This window comes from Ochotona curzoniae, unplaced genomic scaffold, assembly GCF_017591425.1.
Source record: "Ochotona curzoniae isolate NIBS_2020 unplaced genomic scaffold, NIBS_Ocur_1.0 scaffold_4506, whole genome shotgun sequence".
In the NCBI taxonomy this organism is placed as follows: domain Eukaryota; kingdom Metazoa; phylum Chordata; class Mammalia; order Lagomorpha; family Ochotonidae; genus Ochotona; species Ochotona curzoniae.
Genome location: NW_024467119.1, coordinates 60324734 through 60337498, shown reverse-complemented (window position 1 = coordinate 60337498; position 12765 = coordinate 60324734). Strand labels below are relative to the sequence as shown.

The following is a 12765-nucleotide window of genomic DNA, read 5'->3' as shown; positions in this document are numbered from 1 at the left end:
TTGTTTTATGCTTCTGTTGTAAAGAAGTTCACTTTTTCACAAGATCTTCCATTCCGATGGGAAATCTTACTTTTTTAATCTTTTGGTTCATTTACCACTAGGTGTATGCAGTACTCTGAAGAAATTTCAGTTCTCACTTCTCTCCTGTGTGTCTTGAGAGGCAGCTGTTCAAATGAGTTGGTTATCATACCTTTCTTTAACTCTTTAAGTTTCAGTATAGGAATGTTCCTTTTATCTTTATAATTAGGAATTTCTACCTCAGGAAATAATATGTCACTTATCTATTTACAAAATGGCATTTCTCTCTTTTAATTTTGTGTGAAAGGCAGAGAGAGAGAGAGAGTTTTCTTCCAAAATTCCGGCAATAGCTGGACCTGGACTTGGCAGAAGGTGGGAGGCTGGAACTTAATCCCAGGCTCCCTTGTGGAAGCAGAAACATGAGTATTTAAACCATCACCTGCTGCCTCCTTGGTGGTTCCTTAACAGAAGGCTGGAAGTGGAGCAGAGCAGGACTCACTCCCTTGCCCTCCTATATAGGATTCAAGCATCCAAAGTGGGATCATCACCACTTTGTAAATCCCCATCAAAATATAATGCTGTTTCTGTGTGTGTCCTGGTTTAAAAATAACCCACATTTAGTATGATCTGTAGGAATTTTAGCTCATGAGGTATTTTTTTCCACCTGAATAGATTCATTCTTGGACTATAACTATTCAGTTATTTGCGGGGGCGGGGGTTGTGCACAAGTTATAAATAACACTTTATTCTTATTTGTCCTGTAATCTATCTTTAATTCTGTCATTCAGCATATTAACAGTTCCTCACATCTGTAGAGGTACTGCGTAATAGGATCATAATAGTTAAACAGTTGTAAGTTGTAACTGTTTTTTAAATGGGTAAGCATCCCATGTCTCCAGCAATGCAAACACTAAACCTATGGTTGCAGCTGTAGAGGCCACTAATTACCAGGGGGCCTCTATTTCAGAAACCTTGTCTCTTGCAAGTCAGTGGCCACTTTCAGCAGTGGTCATTTAAAAGCTGAGACAGCAGTTAGGTGTTAAAGAAATAAGTAGCTGGCTTGTTGCTAAAATGTGTGGAAGGGCAGATATACTGTGAAGAACAGACAAACATAGTTGAATCAATAATGAACTTTGTGAAAGAAATGCAAAGTGTAAGACACAAGTAAAACCAAGAAAATATTTTTGGGCTTTCTCCCTGTTAGCACCAAAAGGTTGTTACTTCCATATATAGCCATGTATTGAATTTATGGAACATTAAATTATTTTTAATGTGAAAAAATGGTAGAGCATAACGCTTATACAATGGTTTATATTATAGATTTTGAATAGTTTGAGTGTGGCTTTTCAGTATTGGACAAGATTTCTTATAACAGTGGGAATTTCTAGTTATTTGCGATTTTTTGGTGATAAATTGCTTTCAATTTTAAAATATTATTTACTAATTGATTTTTAGAAATATTTCATGTATCTACATTAGTTTCAGCATTGCCATCTTAATAATTTTTAATTATCTAAAATGTTTTATTTATTCAACTATTAATTTATGTACTTATAGGAAAAGCATGGTTTTTAGATGTGAATTTTTTTTAAAGACATTTCTTTTTATTGGTAAGGCAGATTTAGAGAGAAGGAAAGACAGAGAGAAAGATTTTCCATTTGCTGGTTCATTCTGCAGCTGGCCACAATGGCCAGATCTAAGTCAGTCTGAAGACAGGATCCAGGAGCTTCTTCCAGGTCTCACACATGGATGCAGGGTCCCAAGGCTTTTGGGTCTTCTGCTTTCCCAGGCCGCAAGCAGTGAGCTGGATGGGAAGTAGAGCAGCTGGGACACAGACCAGCACCGTGTGGGATGCCAGCAGCTGCAAGGCGAGGATTTAGCTATGATTTAAGTGTGGATGGGAAGCAGTGCTGATCGTGTCCTTTCACCATCCTTCCCGCTGTAGGATCAGCTGACCAGTTTTCAACAACTCACCAAGCAACTTCATGTTACTAAGGAAAACATAGAAACAGTAAGTAAAATTACCATTGAATGTATTTGTGTGTGAAAACTCAAGTTGTAATCTTATGTATTTATATTAACATAAACCAAAACCAAAAAACAATATGTGAAATTGGAGTGAGTGGAATATATTCTTTTGTTATTTTTTCCACATTCAGTAGCATGTGGTATCGCTCAGTATCTTTTATACACTGACTCACATCCATCTGAACCATATCCTAATTCTAATATGCTTATATGTAACAAAGGTAATCTAAATATGCATTTCATGAATAAATAGTTGTTTTTTTTTTAATGGGAAAATGAGAACCGTTAGTTAACTAAGCTTTAGTATTAACTTCGGTATATATAAATTTTCCTTATTTTTTACCTGTAGTGTATTAGCCTTCTGAGTTCTACTCTGCCTTTTTATTGTCTCATTTGCCTTTTGTTTTCTTTGCCTTTTGGAATTTTTACCTCATTGTTGAGTAATAGCGTTGTGACACCCCAGGTAATTCCTCTCTTTGCTTTTTCCACCCTGTTTTGTTACCCTGCTACCTCTTGTTTACTTAATAAAAATGTCTTATGAGTGGAATTATGTCACCAAAAGTAAGTTATGCAACTTTATTCTACTGTGAAAGCTTTTCTCATGTAATAAGTTATTAAGATTTCTCTCCTTTTGATTTATGTGTGCATTTACATTTCTAAACATTATGATTTCAGATACTAACAATTTCTAAGTACTAGTAAAGTACCCCATAACAAAATGGTTACTCATTTCTATTAATAAGAAAGATATTCTTTTCATTTTTAATAGTTAAGAGATTATATTCTAATAGCTGTAATTATAGTCCTTGTCAAAATGAAAACTGAAAGCAAGTGTGCAAAATTGGTTGGTTACAAATTGTGTACTGAGTGCAGAAAGAGACTCCATGACACCAAAGAAGAAGTTTCTGAGGTTTTCCACCATGATAAATTCAACAGCTCCAGCTTCTCCAGTGTTTATCAAAATACAAACTGAGAAGTGTAGGTCTTCTTTTTCTATGGCAAATCAGACTCTTGCAGGCCGAGGGAAGGAAAGCTACTTAAGGTGAAAGTGCTTCCGGGGGCTGTTTGGAGAGCAGACCAAGCCTCTCAGTTTCCATGAACCCCTCTAGTAAGACACCAAGCACCCCACCAATGTGTCTGAGCAAGTGTGTGAGTGTGTGAGTGCACCTCTCAGGTGACTGTCAACAATAGTACCAGCACAGTGTCACCATATACTAAAGTTTACTAAAATATACTAAAGTTTGTACAAAGACCAGCCCCCAAATATATATTAACAGATCTAATGTCCAGATGTGTTGAGCTCTTATCTTCATATTCCTAGAGGCCAGGTGTCAGTGCCTCAATCACTTTTCAATACTAGACAGTGGATTGATTTTACAATTTAAAAAAAAAAAATGGGTCATATTGTGAAAGAATACCAGAAACTGCCTTAGAGAAAAGAGAAACTACTTTAAATATGAAGCTGGTTGTGGGCTGCATCTGCACAAGAGCAGTGTGAGGTGACGCACACCATGACCAGCCCCACAGAGTCACAGATTTGCCATGCTAAAGGAAAGTGGAGTGGAGGAAGTGGGGGTGCAGGGTTTCATTCACTTCTGATTCCAGAGCTGCCAGTCCTGTCATTCATCAAGCCTTACCCGGCTGGTGGCACCGATGGACTCAATGTACCTGTGGCATAGGGAGCACAGCGCCAGCTTGTCCGTGATTTCAGCTGTGTATGTGACATTTGATGGACCTGCTTATTGACCAATACCAGCAGTAATGCATTTCACAACTCATCCTCAGCCAGCATCCTCATGAAGTCCTCTCACCTTGTTCCCATGTTGTCTGTCAATTGCTGTAAGCCACAAAGAACAAGCCTAGAGTATTTTGGAAATAGTAGCACCACAATGGCTGAATCTTGTCCTGGCAGCCTGTGTCCCACATGGGGAAGCTGACATTTTTGTATTCAACGGTCTCTACATTGAAGCCTGTGTGGAAATGCTGGTTACGATTTCACTGAGCTTCAGCTAGTACAGAATTGTCATCTTCACGTTGGCATCCAGAATTTTGAAGTTTTGATTTTTCTGAATATGTAATGTATATCAACAATAATACAACAGAATAGAAAAACCCACGATTCATCTGCTGCACAGAGAAGCATCAGTACTAAGAAACTAACTGTGTTTTGAGGTGAAGTGTTCAATGGACCACCCTGGAGCTCATCAGAGGAGACACGGGAAGTGCCTAGGACACAGAGCTGTTCGGCAGGAGCAGAAAGAGACAAACAAAGCACTCTGGCAAAAAAAGAGACCCTAGGTTCACAACCAGAAGGAACTCCCTACTGCAGGAAAGCGTATACAGGAGAACCTCAGCAGAATCCATATCCAACAGCACGGAGCAGTAGCAACCTCAGCTACAGCAGTAACCCAGAGCTGTGACTGACATAGATTCCAGCAAGAGGGGCTGGAATGTGCACAGTCATGTCACTTCAGAGAAGGAACTCGCTCTGACTGTCCTACAGCTGCCAGCTCACGGGCCGCTGCAGTGTGAATCCATATTGAGAAAAGTGTCACTGCTGGAATTCATCCTGGCTTACAGGCAGAAGCTTCTGCTAGCCTCATCCTCAGGGCCTCACACACCCATCACTATGCCAGCAAAAAGATTACAGCCACACAAACCCAGGTAGGTCTAGCAGCAACAGTGACCACCTCACCTCACTGAAACAATGTTCTGTACTACATAAGAGAGATTGTTTAGCATAGCAGGGAAGGCCCAACTTCAGAGGTGGGGCATTTTCCTCTGCAGGGTTGAAGATGTCCTCCTGTACCCCCTCACTCCTCACAGCCAGTGGATATCAACCTTGCATTTGGGTTAAACTCCAGCCTTACCAGAGCCTTTCCCAACCCTGCCATTGTTCTAGGGTTGTGGTTGTTCATACACAAATTATTCACACTGCTCAGCTCCTGTATCCTAGAAGACTTTAGGTTTGGTGAGCAGCCATATTCCAGCTCATTGCTCCAACACTAGTGGGCATGGTTGGTCAAACATACCCTTCCAGGCTATTTATTTCCCTTCTTTGGTAGGCCTGGCCTTGGTGAGCATCACAGACTCCTGACCAACTGTGGGCCTAAGCTGCCTTTGCTTTGGTGAGAGTGTTTGGATGAACACACTGTGGCTGTGCTGTGTGATTCCCTTCTACAACATGTGCTGATCCTGGTCAGAGTACCAGACTCTGGTCACGTAAAACTGGGGGCTGCCCTGGCTTTGGTGAGCATAGTTAGTCACTCATACCAGTCCAAGCTGTGGATTCCCTGGCTCTCTTCTACAGAAGACCCCGGTTTTGGTGAATACACCTAACTCCAGCTCTTGAACGGTATGAGTCTGTCCCAGTTGGTGTCCCACACCTATCTGGACTATGTACCTCCATTCACCAACAGGCCCACTTGGGTGAACACCATAGACTCTAGTTTCATTGTGGTCTGAAGATGTCTTTGGTCACTCATGGTATGAACTACCTGGTTCACTTCTGCAGTCACTTTGGTGAGTGCTTTGTAGTCTAGCCCAACACTGACTGAAGCCCACTCCTGGTTTGGTGGAGGTAGTTAGGTGTACACACCCATATGAGTTATGGGGCTGTTTTTTCTGGCTCACCTTTGCCATACTGAGTACTTAAAACTAACCACAACATGGTGCCAGCCCAGGGTGCTTTATGTGGGCAAAATTAGTACAGACACTCCAAACATGGGCCTGATAGAATATGTATCATTGGGGCCCACACTCTCCTGCCGAGATTGAGAAGAGCCTCCCTCCATCGCACCCCGGCCCCAAGGCACTGCTGCCAAAGCCACTGGTAACAATGGGAGAAGACATAAGGAGCTTAACTTCAGTGTTCAACCATACGTCTTAATAAGAGTACCTTTAAAGGAACCTCCAGTAGGTTGAAAGTGGGTTACTCATCAGAAACTGCTAAGAGAGAATTGAGATCCTAAAGTCCAACTCCTAAGAGGAAATATCTATATATATTTATATGTATAGTATATGTATATGTACTGTGTGAAGCTTTCATTTATTATAAAAGGGAAATAAAGGCCTTCAAAAGCCAACAAGTTGAGAGCTTTTCACCACTCAGCCTACCTTACAGGTGATATTTAAGGATATGCTATATACAAAAGCAAAGATAATCAGTACCATTAAAGAATGCAAAGGCAAAAAGCCTTGTGTTATCAGTACAGAGGGATTCTAATACAAACAATGAGAATATTGACAGAGAAATGTCAGAACAAAGTTTTCATCTATAATAATAGCCTAAATGTAAATAGCTTACATTTTCCAGTTAAAAAGGTAGAGACGGGATGAATGGATTAAAAAACAAGTAATATATATTATGCCTAACCAAAAACATCCTTACCAATAAAGATATAAAATGTTGAAAAAAATAGAAAATCAAAATGAGCAGGAGTAATCATGCTAATACCAGGCAAATAAAAGAGTGTCAAGAGACAAAAATGAGCACTATGTAGTTATTAAAGGATCAATTTATCAGGAAGATGTAATTATAACAACTGTATATGCACCCAATGCTAGGGTCACCCGGCTATTTAAGATGCATGTTGATATGTCTAAAGGGGGACATCGGCTCTAACAGTAATAATGGGGACTTTGAACACCCTACTTTCATCACTGGATAGATCAATCAGACCAAAATCAATTAAGAAACAACAGAGCTAATCTACACAATGGACTAAATGGACCTAACTGATATCTACAGAAGGTTTTGTTCCACAGTTTAAGAAGGCACATTTTTTCCTCCACCCATAGAACACTCTATAGGATAGACAAAGTCTCAAAAAAAAAGAGAACTGCCTATAAATTTTTCTGATCACAAGGGGGTGAAAACAGAAATGAACAACTTAAGAAACCTTTGAAAATAGAGAAATGTATGAAAACTAAATAATATGTGCATGAATGAATAGTACATCACAGACGAAGTAATTTAAAATTGTGGAAATGATAACACAACATATCAAAGTTTTATGTCAGTTGGTACCTAAATCATGAAATTGGAGAAATATCAAATGACCTATCAGTGCATCTCAAGGACTTAGAAAAACAAGAAGAAATATTGCAGGGTAGTTTTTGCCTGAAACTGGCACAGAAATAGACGTGTAGATCAAAGGAAGAGGGTAGAAAAACTGGAAATTAGTGCATGCATTTAAAACTGGTCTTGTACAGACGAGCTAAAATCATTCCTGGAGAGAGGACAATCTCTTCCATAAATGGTGTTGGGAAAATTGGACCATCACACACAAAAATATGAAGCAAGACCCCTGCACAAAAATCAACATACAGTGGATCAAAGATTTATACCTAAGAATTAAAACTCATCGTATTATTAGAGAAAAACTAGAGGAAGCACTGTAAGACTTTAGCCTAAGCAAAGACTTCCCGGAAAAGACCCCAGAAGCACAAGCAACTAAAAAAAAAAAAAAAAAAAAAAAAAGCATGGGATTACATCAAGCTAAGAAGCTTCTGCATAGCAAAGGAAACCCAGAACAAAGTGATAAGGCAACTGACAGAATGGGAAAATATATTTACGTGCTGTATGTCTGATAAAGAATGAACATGCAGAGTGTATAAGGAGTTGAAGAAACTTAACAACATCAGAATAAACAATGTAGTTAAGACCTGAGCTAAGCACTCAACAGTGAGAGCCGGAATGGGTCTGTGCTGGTTGGATAATTCCACTATTCCTGCCAGGACAAGAGGTGGACAAGACCCACCAATGTGTGCAACATCTGCCATTGGGAAGAGACCTGATAGAGGAGCTTGGGAAATTCCTTTGTCAGAACACAGTCCTTGCAGATGAGTGCAAGAGCGAAGGCAAGAAACAGCCAAGACCAGGTCAGGCTACAATACACCAGCATACATGTGGTCAGGTCCAGGGACAGGCCAAGCTAGAACAGTTCATAACATCTACTGGCAATCTGAGAACTGGTTGAGTCTACGGTGGGCCAGGTTTGGCAAGTTCATAACATCCACTGGCAAATCTGAACCAGGACAGGGTGCAGGAGAGGCCAGATTGGACAGTAATGACACCAATTAGTTCATGTCAGAGCTGGGACTGGGGGCTGGCTACGCTTGGCTGAGCTGCAGTACCCACCAGCATAAACTGGAAGTGGGGGCAGGCTGAACTGAGCCAGGCTATATCATCTGCTGGTGGATGCCAAAGTGAGGTGAGCAATGACAGTCAGGGGAAGGTGGTTGCTGGGACCATGAGCCCTGGGGGTGAGGAATTTGGCAGGGCCCAGGTTGACTGGCCTGGGTCCTTGGCCCACCTGTGTGGTCAGTGCCAGGTTCATGAGCCCCAGGGCCCAGGTCCTTGTCCCACCTGAGAGATGGGTGCCAGGTCCATGAGCCCAAGAGATAAGGGCTCCTGGGGGTACCAGCTCACCTGGCCCTGGTCAGTGGCCCACCTCTGTAGTGGATGCTGGGACCGTGAGCCTCAGGGGCAGGGACACGGTGCTGCAGTGGTGCTGGGGTTCCCTGGTCTGGGTCCTTAGCCTGTCTGCATGGTTCGGTCTGTGAACCTCCTGGGAGTGAGGGGACCGGAAGGACCTTTCTCCTGGCCTAGGTCCTTGGTCTGCCTATGTTGGGTGCTGGGTCTGTGAGTCTCAGGGGTGGAAGGTTCAGTGAGCTCTGGGTCACCTAGCTAGGGTCCTTAGCCCACCTGTGAGAACTAGTCCTCCTCAGTGGAAAAGACAGAGTAATGGGCAGCTGGGCAAGATCCATTGGAGGATGTGGTAGCCCATTGACCCATGCAGGGGACATCTGTACCATCCCAAAGGATGAAGACAGAATGAGCTAGACAACTACCCAACCAAATGATGACAGCAAATATCTTGACGAATGGAACTGAGGTCGGCTATGTCAGCCAATGGACACTGGAAGGGATCCCCCATCCTTGGATCAGCAAGAGTGACAACATTTCAGAACTATTGAAGCTCTCTGGGCAGAGGTCTTAGAGCATGCACCACATTGGGACCCTGGCTTGATATTGGGTGGCCATTCTTGGTCCCTGGGTACTGGAGTATGGTTGTAAGGCGGGGTATGGCTTTTCCCCTATCCCCCTCCCCAGCTCACCCCCTAAAACAAGAAGGAGAAAATTTAGAAACAAAAACAAAAAAAGAGAGAAATAGGCTAAAGATATTGATAGACATTTTTGAAAAGATGAGAAACGGAAGGCAATAGACACTTGAGAAGATGCTTAGGGTTGCTAGCATTCAGGGAAATGCAAATAAAAATCACGTTATGTTTTACCTTCTCCTAGTTAGAATGGCTATCATCCAAAAATAAAATAGCAGCCACAAATGCTGGCAAAGATATGAGGGGAAAGATGCCTTAATGTAATCTGATACAACCATTATCGCAGGCAGTACGGAGATTCCTCTGATATCTGAAAACAGATGTACTGACCAAACCAGCCCACTCTGCGGAATCTTCCTTAAGAAAATGAAATCCATATATGACAGCTGCCCACACCTGCAAGTTTATAGTAGTTCAGTTTACAAAAACTAAGATATGGTATCAGCCCAGATGTTCATCACCCAATGACTAGATAAAGAAAATGTGATACATGTAATTATGGAATACTTTCAGCTATTAAAAAAAAAAGTGCAGTTCTGTCTTTCAAAACAGAATGGATGCAATTATAGGCCACTATAAGGTGGATTCCAAAAGACAAATATTGTATTTTTTTCTGATTTGTGTCAACTAATATAGAGAATGAAATTGACATTGAATTTGAAATTGACATCTTAATATTTGATTATTATTTATAGCTTTTATCTATACTTCTGAGGAATAGTGGTCCCTTTACCCTTCACTTGTTGAATTCTTTATTTAGTGATGGGTTAAGCATAGTTATAAAATGAATTGAAAACATGTCATTGCAAAATTTTTTTAAAAATGAGAAAGAGTGGGTGATAACATGTTCTTAAAACTGTATAAATACATAAAATCTATTTCCTTTAAGTAAGCAAGTAAAGAAAAATCCCAGTAATTTCTAATTTTTTATTAGATACCAATAAGGTATGGGGGGAAAGTGAAAGGATATGTATTCCAAATTCTGAAAGAAAAGAACTGTCAGGCACAAGTACTTACTTTACCCAACAAAACTGTCTTTCATAAATGGAGAAGAATTACCAAGAGAAGCAAAAATTGAAGAAATTCATCACCATCAGATCAGCCTTACACAAGGTACTTAGAGTGTCAATACTAATAACCAAAGAGAACTGTGGTCCTAAGAGTATATGAAAGTATAAAATTCTCTAGGAAAAGCTTAATATATAATGAAAACAAAAAATGAAAAACCAACAGGATTAAACCATTACTTATTATTTTAATACCTTTATAAAAGAACTAAACTACCCAATTAAAAGCTTCATACTGGCTGAAGAGGTTTAAAAAAAGATATATTGTCTACAAATAGCCCAACTTATGTAGCATGTGAGAAGATATTCTATGCAAATGAAAAGGAAAAATGAATAAAAGTAGATATTCTAATACCCCCAAAAAATGATTTCCAGACAAACATGGCTTTTAAAAGATAAATATGCCCTACGTAATGATAAGGGAATCACTTCAACAAGGGCCTGTGACAGTTGTAAGTATCTATGCACCTAAGGTTACAGCATCAAGTTTTATGAAACAAACATCAGACGTGAGAAATAGACAAGATCCAGTACAATAATAGGGGTTGATAATGTCCTACGTTCCTCAACAGACAAATCATCCAAAGGATCAACAAGGAAATATTAGAGCTAAACTACACAGCGGATCAAATGGAGTTAATATGTTTACAGAAGACTACATCCAACAGCTGCAGAGTCCATTTTTTTATCAGTGTACAAAACCTCTAAAGCATTCTTTTTGGTAATGGATTTTGCTCCACAGCATGAGTATGCTGGGGGAAAAAGTGCTAAGTCAAAGGCAAAATGGGACAGGGTATGATTGATATTGATGTTGTCATTGGACAGGTAGATTCAGGCAAATCCATCACTACTCACCATCTCATCTGCAATTGTCATTGCTTTGACCAAAGAGCCATTGAAACGTTTGAGAAAGAGACAATTAAGATTGCAAAGGGCTCTTTCAAATATACCTGGGACTTAGATAAAATGAAAGCTGTGCACCCGGCGGTGTGGCCTAGAGGCTGAAGTCCTCGCCTTGAACACCCGGGATCCCATAGGGGCGCCGGTTCTGATCCCGGCAGCTCCACTGCCCATCCAGCTCCCTGCTTGTGGCCTGGGAAAGCAGTCAAGGACGGCCCAAAGCTTTGGGACCCTATACCCGTGTGGGATACCCGAAAGAGGTTCCTGGCTCCTGGCTTCGGATCGGCATAGCATTGGCCGTTGTGCTCACTTGGGGAGTGAATCATCGGACGGAAGATCTTCCTCTCTGTCTCTCCTCTTCTCTGTATATCTGACTTTGTAATAAAAATAAATAAATCCTTAAAAAAAAAAAAGCCGTGAGTGAGCAGGTTGTACTATTTTTTTTTAAGATTTATTTTATTTTTATTGCAAAGGCAGATATACAGAGAGGAGGAGAGACAGAGAGGAAGATCTTCCGTCCCCAAGTGAGCGCAGCGGCCAGTACTGTGCCGATCCCAAGCTGGGAACCAGGAACCTCTTCCAGGTCTCCCACGTGGGTGCAGGGTCCCAAAGCCTTGGGCTGTCTTCAACTGCTTTCCCAGGCCACTAGCAGGGAGCTGGATGGGAAGTGGGGCTGGCGGGATTAGAACCGGCTTCCATATGGGATCCCAGGACGCATACAAGGCAAGGACTTTAGCCGCTAGGCCACACTGCCAGGCCGAGCATGTTGTACTATTGATATTACTCTGTGGGCCGGGAGGAATGGGAAAGGCAAGTTGTATGTGACAACAATTGATCTTAGGACACAGAGACTTCATCAGAGTCGTAGTTAAAGGGTTAGTACAGTGGTGTGGCAGGCTAGTTCTCTGCCTGAAGGCCATCATCTCATAAAGGGGATGGTTTATGTTCCAGCTGTTCTAATTTCAATCCAGCATGCCTGGGAAATCAGTTAGGATGGTTCAAGTTCATGGGTCTCTGCATCCATGTGGGAGTCACAGAAGAGGCTCCTAACCCTTGGCTTCAGATCAGTTCAGCTACAGCCATTGCAGTCATGTGGGGAATGAACGAGCAAATTGAAGACCTCTCTCTCTCTTAAATCTGCCTTTTAAATAAAAATAATTAAATATTTTTAAAAAACATATAGTTTCAGGCACATCTCAGGCTTACTGTGATGTCCTAATTGTTGCCGCTAGTGTCGATGAATTTGAACCTGATACCTCCAAGTATAGGCAGATCTGTGAGCATGCCCTGCTGGCTTGCACACTGGTGTGAAACAACTGATTGTTAAGTCATCCTACAGCCAGAAGAGTTAAGGAAAGTCTGCAGGTACATTAGGAAAATTGATTACAACCTGACACAGTAGCATTTCTGCCAGTTTCTGATTATAATTGAGATGGTATGCTGGAGGCAAGTGTTAATATGCCTTGGTTCAAGGGTTGGAAAATCACCTGCAAAGATAGTGATGGAATGGAACCACACTGCTTGAAACCCTGGATTGCATCATTGCAGCAACTAGACCCACTGACAAGCTTTTGCATCTACTTCTACAGGATGTCTACTAATTGGGTGATATTGATACTGTTTCGGT

General features: G+C 41.3%; 1 protein-coding gene across 1 annotated transcript in view; it reads left to right on the top strand.

Annotated features, from left to right (window-relative positions):
- Nucleotides 1-12765, top strand: part of SCLT1 (sodium channel and clathrin linker 1) — a 194831-nt gene that overhangs the window by 56472 nt on the left and 125594 nt on the right. Inside the window, exon 8 of the mRNA XM_040966760.1 lies at nt 1964-2029. Coding sequence (XP_040822694.1) covers nt 1964-2029 — 66 coding nt within the window. The remainder of the gene's footprint in view (nt 1-1963; nt 2030-12765) is intronic.